At 36.1% G+C, this 19,896-nt stretch overlaps 1 protein-coding gene across 1 annotated transcript; it reads left to right on the forward strand.

Moving 5' to 3' along the window:
* Positions 1–1,852: 1,852 nt before the first annotated feature.
* Positions 1,853–11,077, forward strand: LOC125665751 (ATP synthase subunit beta, mitochondrial). The gene is made up of 10 exons (XM_048898562.2): positions 1,853–2,030; positions 2,780–2,959; positions 4,188–4,362; positions 5,566–5,687; positions 5,830–6,014; positions 6,676–6,834; positions 7,043–7,165; positions 9,094–9,306; positions 9,544–9,745; positions 10,654–11,077. The coding sequence occupies exons 1-10, from the start codon at positions 1,913–1,915 to the stop codon at positions 10,749–10,751; spliced, it is 1,575 nt and encodes a 524-aa protein (XP_048754519.1). The 5' UTR covers positions 1,853–1,912; the 3' UTR covers positions 10,752–11,077.
* Positions 11,078–19,896: the final 8,819 nt, after the last annotated feature.

Raw genomic sequence — 19,896 nt, forward strand, 5'->3', positions numbered from 1 at the left:
ACACACATAGAAATCGTCTAAAATTTACCCTTAAGGCTAACCCCCTGCCTACTCCGGCGTCCATATCAAAAGTACCCTGGCTACGCCCCTGAGGTGGAAGGAGCTCGTATTATCACATATGCGATAACAAGACCCTGTTGATAATAACCAGATACAATTCCGGAACATCAAAATAAAATCACTGCAAATATGTCTGTATGTGACAATGGGATATTGTAACATGAATGTTCGAAGTTGATGATGGAGAAGCTGAAGTCATAACGTTTGTCATAAATTTCAGTTGTTAGTTTGCCGATCTATGGTCAATAAATTATCCAAAAATCAAGCAGATATGGAAGAGTGTGGTGTCTTTTATTTCGAGTTCACTGGGATGTATCAAGCATAACGATATATGAATAAAATAAATGCTCTATGAAATAAATATGTCCCCTTATTATACACGAAACAAAGTCTTATATTCCAAGATACAGGTGAGAGTCATTCAAAAAATCGTCTGAACCTGACTCCGTAAAACAGTGGAATTTATTAAATGTAGAAGCCAGAGAAGCCATCTCAATCAAATCGTTTCGCAAAAATATAATAACAGACACTACAAGACCACCATCATAATATCATAATTCTTTTGGGAAACAATATATCTACATTATTCATACAAAGCTAAGATACAACTGTATACTTCATTATAAGCTTTATATAAACGAAATATTACAAATTCTCCGTTTTGTACAAGTGGACACGGCGAAGATGTATATCATTTATATACATATGTATATATTTTTCGCATGTAAGAAATACTCTAGAAATAATCTTTTTAATGGCGTATTCATGCTTGACTTGGTCAATATTGATATAAAATTGTTATTATGCGGTGATGTTAATTTGCTTTGCAAACTAATATAAATATTTTTTCAGCTGTTCATAAGAATTATGTGGAATATGGTGTGTAAACGTTGTGCAAGTATTCAAATCTTGATTTATATTTGATAATCTTGTTATTCATATGCAATAAACTTTAATTTATATTCGATAATCTTGTTATTCACATTCGATAAATCTTGATTATATTCGATAATCTTGATATTTATACGCAATTTTTTTTTTTATGTATATGCAATAAATCTTTTTTTATATTCGATAATCTTGTTATTTATATTCGATAAATTGAACAAGATATAACATATACAAGAGTATAAATATAGATAACAAGATTATCGAATGCATCATAAAGATTTAAGATACATATATGTACATGAATATTCATTTTTAAAAGTTTAAATCGGTCATCAAATCGCTTATATCGTGAACATTAATTCACATCGTGCATTACATCATAGGTTAAGCCGTTAAAACTATGAATAGATGCATAATCAGATAATACATACAAACAACTCATAATCAGAATTTTGAAGAAGAAAACAAAAATTAAAATGAGCATTTGTTTTTCCAACGCGTAATATTGATATAAGAAATATCTTTTTGGAAGGAATGGGGGTGAGTGTGTTATAACGAGATGCGATAACTCTTTATAACGATATGATTAACTCGTGATCTAACGATATGATAACTCGTTTTAACGCGGTAATTAATTCGTTTAAACGAGATTAACGAAATAAGTTACATATAGATACTCATAGATAGACATGTACATACTCGTTATAAATTTTTTGATTTATTATTTTAAAATATAGCGAGATAACTAACTTGTTATAACGAGATACTCGTTATTACGAGATACTAATCCGTTATTACGAGAATTCTAGCTCGTTATACCAAGGTAGACTTTTTTTTTCTGAAGATTATTATTTCTCAAAAATGAGCCCAGCCGGCTTTCGTATAATACTTTCAGTACTTTGATATTATTTTTCCCATCGTGCACTTGCAGTCACGTGACAAATCTCCTTGCACTGTCGCCATGATGAACGCAGCAAGGAAAGCGTGGACCGGGGTATTTAACGCCTCGAGAAGCGGTCTTTCTGTGTCTTCTACATTAAATCAGACAAACAGGGCTGTTCCATCATGTTTCATTAATCGTAAGTATTCTTTAATGCAGGAGGTGTTCAGTTTTCCATAAGTTACCTGCCCAATAACGATGCCGGCATTTGACGTACTGTTTGACCCTCAAGATTTTACAGACTGTATTTTTCCCACCAAACCTAGGTTTCTGTTTTCATTCTAGTAATTCATTGAGTTGCTTTTGAGATACTCATTTTGCAATGATCTTGTCTGTTGTTTGATATTTTAATTTGATAATGGGGACTTGCAAATTAACGAGCACATTCGACCGACAAAGGTCACCTACTCGGAGATTCGGCAATCACAATAACACACAAAGTCATGGACAGTGTTGATAAAGTCATATAATTTAATTTTCTGGGTGCTGCTGTCTTCTTGTGTCGTCTTAATGAATATTGTTAAGTGCATTGTCGAATTTCAACGTGGGTGTCGTATGATTTGGGTAAATGTTGAATGTCGAGGAAATTCGAGCTCATATCATGGACAGTAATTCCCATCACGTCGTGCACTTTTGATATGTTGTGTATTTTCAGACTCTTCATTCTTAGTAAAAAGTTTTTGTCTTTAACATGAATTACATTCAATTTAATGGTCTTTGATTTTTCTTTTCTTTGAGAAGTCTGTCAACAATCTGAAGGTCAAATGCATGACATCTGGGAATATGATTGCAGTACTGTAGCAGTACTTGAATTTTGTACATGGTGTATTAAGATTTTTTATGTCTGAAACTTTTCAAAGAGTTAACATGAATATTTTTTGTTACCAGGTCGTCAGTATGCAGCAACCGCTGAGGCGACAGCATCACCAGTGGCTAGTGGTCGGGTGGTGGCCGTCATCGGTGCTGTCGTGGATGTACAGTTTGACGATGCACTACCTCAGATTCTCAACGCTTTGGAGGTCAAAGAGAGACAGCCTAGACTAGTATTAGAAGTTGCCCAACATTTAGGTTTGCATTGGGAACAAATTGGAACAAATTATGCTGCTATACACTTAGTGTTTCTCACCCAAAATCAATATATTTTTATTCCATCTTTTGCCATTTTTCATTAAAAACTTGTACACATAGGTTGCATATACATTATTTTTTTTACACCGAAATCATATTCCTACTTTCAAAATTTTACGAAATTTGAGAAAAATCTTGATTCAGTTTTTATGGGTGTAATGACAACAGTGTGATAGTAATATTCTTCTAAGGATTTCAATCTTCCATTAAAAGTGTGCTATTTTGATATTTTGTTTGAAACTTTAACTGCAGTCATCAATAAAATTAAAACTAAGTTCAAGATTTTATTAGAATGAAGTATTGGTTCTATTGAATACTTAATTAGAATTATATAAATAAATCAATTTTGGTACAGGAAGACATTTAGTAATTTTGCTTCATTCAGAGCTCAGAATGGGTTTTCTAACACACAAACATTTATTACAAAAGTTTTATAAGTCCATATTTTTTCTGTCATTGAAATTGTCAATTACAGTTTCTGTCAAATTTCTGACAAAAAATTGACTGCTAATATTGCTTTTAGAACCTCTGTATATCAGTTTGGAGAATGAATGGAAATTGTTCAGTAATATTTTGAAATCAAAACTTTGAAATTTACTTTGTTTAGTGGTAAAAAAAAAAATAATTCTAGTAAATATAAATTAGTACTTTTTGGTACAAGAACTGGGTCTCTTTAAATGGGAAAATCACCTTTAGAAAAATAGAATTTGCTGTTTATTCCATTCAAATAAAGTTTAAAACCTAAGAAAAATAAAACAAATTTAATTTTATTGAGTTCTGGATTCTATTTATCAGTTGTTGTTTTTTTTCTCCCACCAATTTCCATTGTACAATATATTTTCAAAATACTAAAAAAAATTGGGGAAATGGATCACAATTTGTCATGGTGAATGGGTCCAATATTTGGTCTTAACTTTAAGGGAAATGATGGTCCTGGGGATAAAAATTAGGGGGGGGGGGTATTAAAATCCTGTGAAATTCCTCAATATTTGCAAATTAGTGGCCACATATTATCCCAGTAAACTAACTGCCTAGACTTTGACAAAATTGATTGATTAGGTGTCTGATATAAAAAAAAAAATTCAATTGATCTGAAAGGATGTTCATCCTTATGTTAACTGTTAGAAGTAAAGGAATGGTGTTCTGGCAACAAAATTGTGGTTTGTAGGTGAAAATGTGGTCCGAACAATTGCTATGGATGGAACTGAAGGTTTGGTACGAGGAGCGCAGTGTATCGACACAGGATTCCCCATCAGAATTCCTGTGGGCAGAGGAACTCTGGGAAGAATTATCAATGTCATTGGAGAACCCATTGATGAGAGAGGGCCCGTCAAGACTGAAACGTAAGTTTTCTTGAATATTCTTGAGGAGCGTTTTGGTAGTCAATGATGAATTAAAGGAAAATCAAATTAATATTTTTAAGAACTTGTGTAAAATCACTAAATTCGGGTGGTGAAGGTTGGTGGTTATGGTCGTGATTGGATGGTGGGAAATGGTCTATTTTCTGGTGCCCTGATGTGTTTAATCTTTGCTTGAGATACCGATAGTACCATTAAACTGTTCCTATTGTGTCCTATGCTGAAACAGTTAAAAAATCATATCATTTGCATGAGTGTATTGAATTCCTGAATTCCAATTTCACTGCACTATCGATCATCATGGATGCATCTTGGAGGGCATCTTAGCTAGATTAAGGTCTCCGGGGTACTGTTTTCTCCTTGTAAATCCATGGTCATTGAATGGTACTGATGCCCATTCAATCTTGGGAAAACTGCATAAAAATGAAACAAAGAAGGAATTTTTTTTTTCATGTCAACAAATGGCATTTGTTTTAAAATGTACACCGGATATATACTATATTTTCAAGAATAAACAAGTATTTATTGTTTACAATTTTACAAACAAGTGCCATTATATTGACTTCTACTTTCTATAAAACAAAGTTGGGAAAAATTGATAGTATTTGACTATTTGATATTGGGATTCAATGGTACCGTTTTTCAGTACCAGAAACATTTAAGGATAGAAATACTGAATCTTATCTTGCTAATGTAAGTTGAGAGACATGATAGAACCTGCACAAAGCTATTATCATTAGTCATCTGTGTTAGGGATACCTCCGGACTATATCTCCACAACAAAAACCTTTTTGTAAACAAATGATAATCTTGTATGCTGTAAAGGGATCACACATTTGTATAATGGTAAATCAACTAATTTTCTCCTGCATTGCTATAATTTGCATTTTCTGTTCTTGTAGTCTTTTCTATCCTATAGATTTGAATTTTCATTAAAAAAAATTCAAACATGTTTATTTTTAAAACTATTGAGATAAAGTTAGAGCTTGTCATTAGTTACATGGGCTGAAATATCATTCCTGACTTCAGATAGCTCTATATAGACCAAAGGTTTGTAAAGGACAGAAGGGTATCGGAGACCTAATGAAGATGTCTGTTGATTACAGGGCTCGAAATTAGCGAGAAATAATTTTGTTTACAGGTTAAGTTGCGGATTCAGTTAAGTTTGCCTAATACTTTGTTTTGCAGTGTTTTACCAATCCATGCTGAGGCTCCTGAATTCACTGAAATGAGTGTCGAACAAGAAGTGTTGGAGACAGGAATCAAGGTCGTAGATCTGCTCGCCCCATATTCCAAGGGAGGAAAGATTGGTAAGAAATTCTTCTGTCTGAGAATAAGCAGTTGAAACATTACGGTGCATCTAGTTTCTTCAGACTGATCCATTACTAAACAATGTAAGATTGAAAAGTTCCGGAATAGTATGATGGGATATATTGGTCTATTTCACTACAGGATTGTTTGGTGGAGCTGGTGTAGGTAAAACTGTGTTGATTATGGAACTGATTAACAACGTCGCCAAAGCTCATGGAGGTTACTCCGTATTTGCTGGTGTAGGGGAGAGAACTCGTGAAGGAAACGATTTGTACTATGAAATGATCACATCTAAAGTCATCAGTCTCACAGACGATACCTCCAAGGTGAGAATTCATTTTCAGAAGTGAAAGGGATACTTATTAATTTCAGAATTTGTTTTTGCAGGGAATTTATATAATTTGAAATAAAAGTATGTTTGTGATTTCTTAGTATTATCAACTTTCAGGCTGTCAGGCCCTTGAAGTTTGATCAAATATCGGACCATTCTCAATGCCAAAAAGTGTCTCATTTTCCCAATTTTAAAATCAAAATTTCCCTTTTAAATGCATTTATGAATTAAAGATTTATTGTAAACTTTAAACTGGCAGGGAAAAAAGCAGCCAAGAGCTTAATGAATATATAAATGAAAGAGGGTTGTTTTGTTATTCCTATGTTTAAAACTTTTAACTTGAATTGTAAAGACTGAAAATTTATCAAAAAACAATGATTTTCCCAATTAAATGGGACCCGATCCCTGTTCCGAAAAGTGCTATCACAGCCCTGAACTTTTATCAGATGATTATGTGTAATAATGGGAATTTAAGGTAACATAATGTGTACATAAAGATTAGATTGAAGTGTGTAGGGCATATTTATTATGATTTTGTATAAAATTCATTAAGTCAATTGCAATGTATTAATGAAAACAAAACTGAAAAACATTTTCAATACGAATTTCTTTTTGCAAACTGATTACTTGGTATACACATATATTTATGATTCCAGGTATCACTGGTGTACGGACAGATGAACGAGCCCCCAGGAGCTCGGGCTCGAGTTGCTCTCACAGGTCTGACAGTCGCCGAGTATTTCAGAGATCAGGAAGGACAGGATGTGCTACTCTTCATTGACAACATTTTCCGTTTCACACAGGCCGGATCAGAGGTAAATGGGGCTGACCTGATTTTCATTTCAGATTGAGAGGAATCTTGCAATGTAAATGATGCACAGTAAATCAAAGTGCACAATGCTGAATTTCTTCTGAGTCTTGTAGAATGATTTGTGATTGTTGTCTGAGATTGTTGTCCGAGATGTAATGTACTTAAGATGATGAATGTAGCAGTATATTGATGACTGGTATGTCTAATTGAAGGTGTCTGCCTTGCTGGGTCGTATCCCCTCAGCTGTAGGTTACCAGCCAACCCTGGCCACCGACATGGGTACCATGCAGGAAAGAATTACTACAACCAAGAAAGGATCCATCACATCAGTACAGGTAAGGAGTTGTGTTTTTGATATACTGGACTGATAAAGGTATTGTGATTTTGATGTACTGTACAAGTAATGTGATGTGTTTTTGGTGTACTGTCTTTACATGACAGGGAATATTTACTATGTTCACATCTGTAGGTCCCCCACAAATGTAGTTTGTTTCACTCGCACATGTGATCAAGATATTTGATGACTTCAAGAAAATTTGTATCAATGCCTGCCACAAATTGTTTCCGGGCTCAGGGTTGTCACTAACGCAAGAATCTGCGTCCTAGACGCCGAAAATTCATTTGGGATGCAAGTTTGTCTCATATGGCGAGTCCCGTGGACACGTCACGGACTCCGAGTCAAAATCATAATTTTACTGTCCGTCAACTAGGTGCGAATTAGAATATGATATTCAAAAGATAATTAAATAAGATACAAAATGAAGAACATTTTGCCACTGGCAGTTAATCTTATTTTTTTATTTCTTTTTTTTTTTTTTTTTTTTTTTTACAAATCGGGATCTATATTTAAATATATTTGTCTTCCGGTAGCCATTTTTATTGGAATTGAAAGTAGCGTACTTTGTAAATTTTGGTTTTACAGATCGTCGGCAAACCAAACTAGTAGGCATTTATTTTATCACAGTAATAATTTGATTAAAATGCTGTTTAATATTGAATAGGGTTGTTGTGATGATTGGAGATTCGGGGAAGTACTTCTGTTGGCATGGACAATTAAGTCTTCCGAGGCCAAGTCGTAAATGATTAAAAATAAATCTTGAAATTGATGTTTTGTACTGCTTCCATTTTGATTGTATATATAAAAAAGACTCATGGAACTCGTCAAATTTTCATGGGACTCAAGCTGCTTAAAAACCATGAGTCCGGGACTTGTCTTCAATAATTTCTAGTGATAACCCTGAGGCTATTACATTTTAGCTCACCTGAGACGACGGCTTGAGTGAGCTTTTCTGATCAAAATTTGTCTGTTGTCTGCAAGTGTCGGCGTTGTTGTAAACTTTTCACATTTTTATCTTCTCCAAAACCACTGGGTCAATTTCAACCAAACTTGGCACAAAGCATCCTTGGGTGAAGGGCTTTTAAGTTTGTTCAAATGAAGGGCCATGCACCCTTCAAGGGGGAAATAGTCACAAAAATGCCAAATTAGGGTAGGGTCATTAAAAAAATTTCTTAAGAACCACTGGGCCAGCGGAGCTGACATTTACGTGAAAGTTTCCTGACATAGTGCAGATTCAAGTTTGTTCAAAACATGGCCCCTGGGGGTTAGGTTAGGGCCACAATAGGGGATCAAAGTTTTACATGGAAATGAATAGAGAAAATCTTTGAAAATCTTCTCAAGAACCAATGGGCCAGAAAGAGCTGAGATTTACATGAAAGCTTTTCAAAACATGGCCCCCGGGTTAGGTTGGGGCTACAATAGGGGATCAAAGTTTAGAAATATATAGGGAAAATCTTTAAAAATCTTAAGAACCACTGAGCCAGAAGAGCTGAGATTTACATGAAAGCTTCCTGACATAGTGCAGATTCAAGTTTGTTCAATTCAATGCCCCCGGGGGTAGGTTGGGGCCACAATAGGTGATCAAAGAACCATTGGGTTAAAGAAGTTAACATTTACACGAAAGCTTTCTGACATAGTGCAGATTCAAGTTTGTAAAAATAATGACCTCCAGGGGTAATAGAAATATAAAAATTTCGACAACTCTGTTTGTTCACACAACTTTTTACGCATTTATGGGTAAATTCCTCAAGCCGATGTACCATGTTCCTAGTTTGTGAATTCGAATTCTACATATATCTAGTTAAGCTTAATACTTATACATGTACATTTTGTTTTACATACTTTAAAGATTACCCTCCCTTGTTATATATGCCTGTTTTCAGTTACAGGCTATTTATGTGTCTGGTTTTTTTTTTTAAATTATAGGCTATTTACGTGCCCGCTGACGACTTGACAGATCCTGCCCCTGCCACCACTTTCGCTCACTTGGACGCCACAACTGTGTTGTCTCGTGGTATTTCTGAGCTGGGTATCTACCCTGCTGTGGATCCTCTCGATTCCAACTCTCGTATTCTGGATGTAAATGTTGTAGGAGAAAGACATTACAGGGTTGCCCGTGGTGTCCAGAAGATTTTACAGGTACGTTTGATTGTTCCGAACTTTTGAAGATATTCTTTGAAATGCTTCGCACAATAGTATACAAATGTTTGTATTAAAAATTCAGTCTGATACAGATCTGCATTTGATAAACATAAGAGAAAGTAGAAATATTTATATTCAATATGAAAGTAATTGTGTTGTTCTTTGTATCATTAAATTTCTAAGCATCTTTCTTTCTCTCAGACAGTTTGTCTAAATTTTCATTTGAATTTTCAGGATTTCAAATCACTTCAAGATATCATTGCCATTTTGGGTATGGATGAATTGTCAGAAGAGGATAAATTGACTGTGGTCCGAGCCAGAAAGATCCAGAAATTTTTATCCCAGCCTTTCCAGGTCGCCGAAGTCTTCACAGGACAGGAAGGAAAATATGTACCACTCAAAGAAACCATCACCGGATTTGAGAAAGTACTACATGGTGAGTGTGAAATGGAGGTGCAATTTAATCATAGATACATTTGAAATATATCTGTATGTGTCTGTATAGGGATGTAAACAGAAATGCTTCCTGTTGAAACGGTGTATAATAAATTTGTTGTACACAGGAAAATAATTTTTGATTGGTATGCTCTTGTACACCAAGGAGTTGTCCATTACAGAAGGTCATGCATTTCTGAAGAACTCGAGACTATAGACTCCCGAACTAATTCACAAATTAAGCACTTTATAGTGATCGTAATTGCAATAAAACATTCAGAATTTGTCATAGATATATGACGGGAATAGTTTGGGGCAATGCCTTTGTGTTACTTTTATTTTGATAACAATAAGAATTTCAGAAAACTGATTGTGTTTTGGCTGTAACAAAAAGAATTAGCAGTGACTTCTGATTGTTTTAAAGTCGCAAAATTGACAGTTTTGCTAGTATTTAATAATAATAATAACTATATTTATTTATATAGCGCCCTATATGACTATAAATAACCACTCTAAAGCGCTGCACACAATAAAAATTATACAGCATGTTATAAAAGTAGTAAAAGGAAATTATAATAGCATTAAGACAGATAATATCAAATCAATAATGTGAAGTAAAATTACTAAAATTTGTAGTAAAGGTGAGACAATTCAGCATTAATTGCATGTCTTATGATTCAGTTATGATATTGTGATAGAGTTTTGAGTTAGGGCTGTTATATTGCAGGTGGCCTTTAGAAATCACTTTAGTGTCCATCAATCGGTACTTTCTTTAGCATGTGATAATAACTGGAGTTTCCTTGGGAATATTTTCATAAATTTTATTGATGGTACTTCTAATAAGTATTTGTAGTGCTCTTCCAATTTTGATTTGACAAAGATCTCATACTTTCTTTTTACTCGCTACAGGTGAATACGATCACATCCCTGAAGTAGCTTTCTACATGGTGGGCCCTATTGAAGAAGTAGATCAGAAGGCAGTCAGACTAGCAGAGGATCAAAACTAAGGCAGCCTTGTTAACCATTCATTATGGGGTGATCTGACTTCTTAACCTAGTGATTATATTTATAATTGAACATTAGTGCTGTGAAGTGGACAACAGAGAAGAAGAGATGACCAAGTGACATATTTTGTGATGTATGATAAGTTGTAGATCTTTACAAATCTACAATAAACTCGTTTTGAAAAAAGATTGAAGTGTTTCATCTTGTGTGAATAGGGGCTGTTTCAGTGTTTATCTTATGAATGGGTTGTTATGAATATGGCCATGAGCGCACAGACACTCAACGTTATAAACATCTATAAGAACAACAAAATTGTCGTCCTATAAAATCTTGGTTTTTCTTTTTTACCAGCTGCACCGCTTGCAATTTTTGGTGAAATTTCGATATATAATAATTAGACCCCTACCGTTTAGAAGTATGGTGACTTTGAAATAAAGTCCGTTTATTGTATATAATCAACTGTCGGACTGGGAGGACCCCCAGACCCTCATATACTTATCCTACCCTTCTGTAGAATCATGTCTGTTTCATTGACTGACAAAGCATGTATTTCCCTCACTTTGCTGCAGATGCTAAAGCTACCAGAAATACATGTACAATTTTCCATGTCAAATATTAGATATCTACAGACTCCAAGGGTGTTCAATCAGCCCATACCACCGTTGGCAAATCCCAATTAGGTAACGATGGCTGAACTGAAGGATTTGAATTGAAAATCCCATTTATCAAGTCAGTTAAGATCTCCTCAGAACTTGCTGTACTCTTGCTCTAGTCCCCTGTGAACTGTGATTATAGCTTGCCCTATAATCGGCGATAGTGGATGCCCTGCATCCTGTTGTCTCGAACAAATATGTCAAAAAATTTGCCATGTCCTCTATAGGGGCAGAATACGGACTGACACATTGTTTACTACACCGGCTTCTGTCTGTATATCTGCAGTCTAGCCTCATAGACTCTTCTGGTTGATGCTCTTATCCATGTAGCTTTGAGCATTTGAAGATGTTCTCTCATCGGCTGCCAGGATGTTCCTCTTTCCGGGTATGTGAGCTGCACTGAGAACAACACTGTCCACTGAAAATCTCCCATGTCAACAAAGTAGCATTGATTTGTGCCGCCCTCATAGTTAATGTACGAGACACCGTTGAATGGTTGCATCCGAGGAGAGCTCGTTTGACTCTGACGTGGGGTAAAAACTGCACTAGGACCAGTTGCACAGCCTTCCTTTCTAGCCAATTTTATGTGATGGCTCTGCATCTCGTAGATTCTCTGCATTGCTATTCAAAACCTCCAAAAAAAACTTTCCGCCAAACAATTTAGGACCAATTGCAGACTGGCATAGCAATTTATTCTCGGTTGCTTTGTTTTTAAAAGCCATGTCTTCATGATAAAGACTTCTAGCAGTACCATAGTTAAACATAACTCTGGAAGTCACATCGGCCATTCTAGAGTGAAACAGCTGAGATAAAGCCTGAATAGCCTCTTGTCTGTCCTCATCAGACACTGCTCTACCTAGAAAAGTTGTTATCAATGAGCCATAGGAAATCTGTCTCAAAAATAGTCTTGAGCTCATGTCCATTCTTCTAAACTCATTGTAGATTCATATGTATTGTTAAACTTATAAGGCATTGTACCTTTCAGGGTTCTAAGTTGAGATGAACACATGATGCCTTCTTTAATGTTTTCATCTAACTGGTGAGGAGCAAAACTTTTTAAAGTGGTCGTCATTCACCAAGAACTTCTGATCTTCCGATCATAATTCTACTCTTTATCAACCTCTTCAAGCACGCGTACTATCGAACCCTCTAAAGGAAGACTGAACTGTCTGGCCTCTTTTGGAGTTAATTAATAGATACTCGGCAGCATATGACTTGTATTTTCCTTCATATAGGAATACCGAGATCTGATGCAACTCTGGAAACAAAACCTTTCTAATCAACCTTTGATGTACCTAGGCCTGGGTTGGAAAAAGTTGACTACATCTCGATCATCTTCAGATTAATCTGAAACGTTTCTGTACAGAGGTTGAAACTTGCTAAATCTCTTGCGTTTAATACTTGACCCATCTTGATCTAATTCCTTCTGCCGGTCCTTGGTAACTCGGTAACTCTCTTATCTATAATACCGTGCATATTTCTCATCACCCATGGTGGGAACATAATACATATGTATTCATATGTTCTTGCGGCGCTTTATATCCTTACATACTGAGTGGAAGTGGCTATACCCACTGGATGTGCAACATTTTGGCTCACTTGGTCATAGAAATGACTTGGCCTATTAATAGGGCTCTGTCAGGAATCTATTCGGAGAACAGAACAGTCGGAAACTCTAACGTAGAGTCAACATATTGAAAACAAATGTCCCGCGGGAACTTGACACTGTCTTTGGCTTTTTGTTTTTCTGCTTGCTTTTTTCTCATACGCGCCGTGCAGCACCACGTTTCTCTTTAGACCACGTTCTACAGACCTCACAAGGAAGAGCTTCTGAGCAAGACTGATGTTGATAACAATCGTCATGCTCATCAACACATGACATTTCCCTGCAACATCGTTTACATTTCTTGTAAGAATCCTCTGTCATGCTTGAACCACGTGGTCGACACCAGGAACAGTAAACTTAAATAAAAATGGAATATGTAATCAAATACGGTTCCAAAATCGCTCTTAAACCAACCGAACACTCTAGTGAGACGTAAAAACAATCAATCGAACGTTATTATCTAGACTAGATTGTGTCCCTTGTTGAATTTAAACCTTTAGGTCAAAATCAAATACAACTTGAAGGATGGGTCTTGATTCTGAAAGGTCAAAACTACAAATACTGAATATCCATTAGACCTATATATCATTACATCTCTAGTGAGAAGACTTATTATGATATATTTCAATTAAAACACATGCTGATTTCAACCTAGAAGGGATTTGGGTTAGAATAGGTCCTCAGTACTCCTTGCTTGTCGAAAGAGGCGACTAAATGGGGCGGTCCTTCGGATGAGACCGCAAAAACCGAGATGGAGACGTCACCATTACAGGTGAAGGGCTGCAAAACTTAGGCCTAAGTTCGGCGCTTATGGCCATTATCGTGCCACACTTGCTGCGACACGGGACCTCTGTTTTTGCGGTCTCATCCGAAGGACCAACCCCTTTAGTCGCCTAAAACGACAAGCAAGGGGTACTGAGGATCAATTCTAACCCGGATCCCCACGGGACCCCCTGTAACATCACTTATCCCACGGGACCTCCTGAAACATTTTATTTGCCTTTGTTTTAGAATTGATCATACACCGAACATGCTTTCGCTTATCGAATCAGTTCAGAGAAATAAACATGTACAGGTGATAATGAAATATTGCTACATAAACATGGGAAGTTGACGGTGGAGAAGAAATTGTTCCGTAAAATTTTGTCATAAAATGAGTTGTAAGTTTGCCGTTAACGTTTATGTTTTGAAAAATATCCAAATATGAAGTAGATATTGACAACTGACGTCTTTTATTTCGATTTCACTGGGATGTGTCGATCGAATGTACATGTATGAATGAAAATGAATACATGTATTGTAAATAGATAAAATGTTGTTGGTGCATGTGTCTAAAATCTAAAAGGATATAAAACCAGGTAAAAAATATAAAATCTGCAATCGATATTTTAAACTGCGCGTGTACTATCAATATGAAACATCAAATTCACATGCATCTCCAAGTCGATCAGAACAGGTTCAAACAATAGAATTTCACTTATAACATAAAGTCGGGTTAATTCTGATCTTGTTTCAAAACAGCTTTTAGTTGAAATGGCAGGAAATCGGGGGGAAATAGATCGTCCTCATACAGTGCTAACAGCGATTTAGGTGCAAAGCGGAAGTGAATATTGCGATATTGCATGTTAAGCAGCAGTATAACAGAGGCACGTGATATCCGCTCCTCATTCTTTTATCGCGACAGTGCTGCAACACGATATCCGGTTTTCTCAAACATGTTGGAAATGGTATCATTAGTAAGTTAAGGTTTGCACAGAAGATCAAGACTTTGAATTCAATAACAACGACTGACGACCCACACGTTTGCTGGTGGGGAACATATTGTGGGGAGACAACATTGGTTTTCACACTATGATGTAAGAACTTGGTATACTAAGAATAGAATACATGTACTTGAAGTACGTACATGTATGTAAAGTATATTTGTTAAGGAGGTTTATACTGCATCGTCAGATATAAAAAAAAAATGTTTAACTTCAAAACATGAATGGAAATATAGATATCAGCAATATGTGTCTATTCCTTTTGGATTTAATTACCTGGCTGCCTAGCGCTGTAGGTTAGCGCCATTGCCCCGGCATCGTCGGTCGTTGTTTATCTATTCTATAAACACCCGAGTATGAACGTTTTAATTTTTTTAAGAAGCGTATCAATTGCTAATCTGTAGATCACGGGTTCAAGTTCAGCAGGGATTTATATTTTTTTCACATCACTACCTGGTATCTACTATAACTGCAATTTTTGGACTAAATAAATAGATTTGATTGATTGATTGATTGGTTAATCGAATATTGTTTAATGTCCGTCTGGAGAATATTTCACTCATATGGAGACGTCACCTTTGCCAGTGAAGGGCTGCAACATTCAGGCCTATGCTCGGCACTTATGTCCTTTGAGCAGGGAGAGATCTTTATTGTGCCACACCTGCTGTGACACGGGACCTCGGTTTTTGCGGTCTCATCCGAAGGATCGCCCCATTTAGTCGCCTCTTACAACAAGCAAAGAGTACTGAGGACCTATTCTAATCTGGATCCCCACGGGATAAAGTAGATTTGAAAGTTTTCAATTTCAATAGTATTGTACATATCCTCCATTTTTCATCCATATCACATTTCGTTGGTGTAGTCCTCTTCGATGGTGCAGTCCTCCTTAAGTTTCCAGGTAGTGCCCCATGGGGATCCGGGTTAGAATAGGTTTAAATTTTGCAGCTCTTCACCGGCAATGGTGACGTCTCCATATGAGTGGAAAAACTCTTGAGAGGGGCGTTAAACAACGTTCAATCAATCAACAATCAATAGACTTCCATAAGCTTTCAAGGCATTTTATATATTTTGGATTTGGATGTATTTGAAAATACATTGTATTTGAATATGAATATATATTTGTCCTAATTTCAGGACTCTTTTTCTGATCGAAGCACATAACTGTGTTCCTTACTGAAATGTAACATAGATTATGTAACCAGTAACAAAACATGTCCATCTGAAGTCAAAACAAACAACCAGTAACCATGTAAAGTAATGGCGTCTTAATATTTTTGTTTGTCTTATAGTTTTTAGCTCACCTGACCCTTGATCTTTGACCATACATTATGAACCCAAAATCTATAGAATTTATTTATCCCTGTACCACTGTACAAAGGGTTCTTAAGATATTGAATGGATAAGACTTGATCTACAGACCGACCGACCGACAGGTCCCACATAAAACTTTTCCATAAAATGGGGGGGGGGGGGCATAAAATGTCGACATGGGCAATAACTCCTATGCTGAAATTTCTCTATTGTATATCTATTATACAATAAAATTTCCTTGATATCCACAATTTATAAAGTTGGTTGGTTGTATAAACTGTTTAACGTCCCGATCAACAGGTGAAATTGAGAGACCAATAGGCCTGCTATTTTTAATACCTGTGGCTTGAAATTTTGCATGCAAGTAGTTAAAACATTAATCTATGCAAGGAGACCGGTAAATTACGCATACCGCACCTAGTTTCTGATTTTTTGTTGGCATTTAAAGCGAGTGGGTAGTTTTTGAGTCGGCTCGCGAAGCGAGATACTCCTTGCTGTCAACGGCGTGCGGATTATCGCGGCTCACAAACTTTCTGTTTATTCTTACACCGACAGCAAATAAATCCCGCACACAAAGATCTTCAAAAAAATTTCATTTGCTTTTTTGAACAGCTTCATTAGGTTTTGAAGACATATCATACATGTATGTTGACATTCTTATAAGAATGTAATTCAAATGAGTCCCCTCAATACGTTTAAAGAAACTAAACATAGTGCGCATGAATACATGATGTAAGCAAAATAAGCCAATAAATGTCACAGGTGATTGTACATTAAACATGCGACGTACGTGTGTATAAATATATCAACTACAAAAATAGATTCGTAAACAAGAAACAAATAACTTAGTGTAAGTAAATATTTTATAGTAGAGAAAGTAATATCTTGCTTTCTTAGGTTGGAAAAGCATAGTAAATATTGGTCTATTACTACCGATCATACTCCACGTCGAGGCCTCTTCAAAAGTGTGTCAAAGCCTAAACCATGTGACTCTACCGGGGTGAGACGAGGAACACACGTTCAGTTTGTTATGTTTTCGCTTTCAGACTATTCTACAGTCAGATATAGATAATCACATTTACAGTATTTTGCCAAATATATTTAATTCGCATCCCCTTTGGGGGCATGTAAATTGTGGAAATACCATTGTTCGTGTGTACAATCGCATTTAACTTCACGAGAAATCTTTGTGGAAATAATGCAAGTTCTCAAAAAAACATGCACTAGAATTTGTATACAGTGGAGCAAAGTTTTTAAAGAAAAAAACCCCAAAAAAGCATGCACTAAAATTTGTATACAGTGCAGCAAATTTGTTTTTTTTTAAGAAAACGGCAATCTTGTCCTTATACACACTACATAGCAGTATTTTCGGGGAAATAATGTTAATATCAGCAAAGCACGAGAGTTTGTAGCAATTTTAAAAGTTTTAACAGACTCGATATTTTCTTTGTTTAAAGTTTATATCAATTAAATAGACAATTAATGTAAGTCTCCTATATTTCAAGAATCAATAGCTTGATTGACACTAAACTTGGTACACTGGTACATCCCATGGAGTAGATGACTCCTATTTATTTTAGGTCACATGGTCAAAGGCCAAGGGTCAGTCCACTCTGGGCATAGGAAGATATTGTCCTCTCAACATCTTGACTTGAATTGGCTTGGTACTACATGCATTATCAATTAAATGATGCACGTGTATAACCCTTTTCAATTCTGCACCGCGGGGGGGGGGGGGGGGGGGGGGGGGTATTGTTGTATGTTTGTATTGTTTGACAAACATTTTTTGTTTTCTTTATTGTTTTGATGGTGGCATTTTATGACTAGTTGCTGAATAAACTTTCAAAATATGCACGGAGAGTCAGTACAGTAAAAACAGCGATGTTTCTTACAGATGTCAACTTCATAGTCATTGTAACATTGACTAAAGTTTAAACTCAAGGAATTGATTTGCTAAACTTTTTTGTTGGATGGTATCTTCTTACAACCGCTGTGGTGCTTATTTGAGGGTTTTCTGTTGTGATATAAAGTACTATATGACTACATAATGATTTTTCTCCAATCATTACATCATGGATTGTTTAGTACAATCATCAGTTAGCAATGACTCTTTACATCAATGTTGGATATGTATATGTAATTTAAATGGCAGCGGTCATGACTTAGTCAAATTTAGTCACTTTACACAGGCATGATGCATTAAAGTATAAATCCTGCTAAAAGAAGCGTGCATATGTGAACTCACACACACGATGTTCGTCATCCTTGATTACTACTATCTTGCTCCTTCAAGATTACCTATTCCTGTTGACAATGAAGTGCGAGTCGACTCTCAAGCCCTTCAGGCCTTTGATTTATTAATCTGGGTCAGAGTTAGACCCCTTTCTATATTTATGGTATCACAGAGTTCAAGCGCAAAACGGATTTAGTCCCTGTGGTCTTATCCCAGTGATTCATAATATATAACAAGGCTTGCAACGCAACTCTTGAAATCTACCCTATTCCATGCCCAAAGAGAAAAATATTTTCTATTGAAAGTTATTTACACTGCTTACCAGATGGTGTCAGAGCTCCCCTCCCCCCCCCCCCCCCCCCCCCCCCCCCCCCCGTGATTCTGGTTTAATAGACATAATCCTCTAATAGCAAACTTTCATATGAATGAAAACAAGTAATAAATGTATGAAACTTGTGAGGTGTTCACAAATGCCGTGATGTGGTGTTGAAATTAATAGTCCCTCAATTACTTAGTAAGCTAAGTTTGTATAAAACACAGATAAACCAAACGACGTCTCCATTATGTTTTGTTGCTGTCTATATAATAAGTAATCAATCCCTCTCCCCTTTATCTTCAATATTCATTATTAATTCAAATCTAATTTCCAAGTAGTTGTGTCCCCCCTTTCAAGATGGAGCTACGTCCTTGCGTACCGGTAAAAATACATTTTTACACAACGTCAATTTTGTATCATCATTCACGACTGGCAAGATATGGCAGGAAATCTTTAAAGCCACTGCATGCCCTTATATTTTTTTTCATCCGTGGTTAAAAGTTTGTATGAAAGGTGAAGATAGCGAACAAATGATCAATCTCATAACCTATAAGCATTACAAAATAGATAGTTGGGAAAACACGGACTCATGGTAACAGGAGATGGGGTCAAGGGCCTAGGAGGAGTAAGCATCCCCTGTCGACCGGTCACACCCGCCGTCAGCCCTATATATAGATCAGGTAAACGGAGTTATCCGTAGTCAAAATCAGTGAGCCAAGAACAGTCTAACAATACGCAATTTCCGAGTTGCCCAATAGTTTTCTCCCTTTGTGGAACTCTTACGCAGAGTAAGACGCAAAACATACTATTGTCCACACGCGGTGGGTACAAATGCTTATCGCTGCCTTCATATATTGCCTAAGGCCGATTACCAGACATCATGCAACCACCCAATCTCCAGGGACACACAATATTAGTAATTAAGTTTATTAGTATTTAATAATAATTTAGCTCAAACAAAAATCGATAATCACTATTTTTCTTTGATTAAAATATCACTCGTGCAGAGGAGGAAATAAAAAATAATTTCATATTTAATCTAATGCTTTAATTCAAACAAATATTATTCTTGATCCTGTCAGTTTAATGTATACCAACGGCTGATATAAACAAACTTTACACTTTCATGACTTTTATCCGTGTTTGTATAGCTAGTCTATAATATATGTATACATCTTGTACCCATCCAAGCGTTCAACAGAACACTTAACGTATCTTCATCACAGAAGAGCTGATATCTCGGAAGTTGCGTATTGGTATGAAAC

The sequence above is a fragment of the Ostrea edulis genome, chromosome 10 (genome assembly GCF_947568905.1).
Source record: "Ostrea edulis chromosome 10, xbOstEdul1.1, whole genome shotgun sequence".
In the NCBI taxonomy this organism is placed as follows: Eukaryota; Metazoa; Mollusca; class Bivalvia; order Ostreida; family Ostreidae; genus Ostrea; species Ostrea edulis.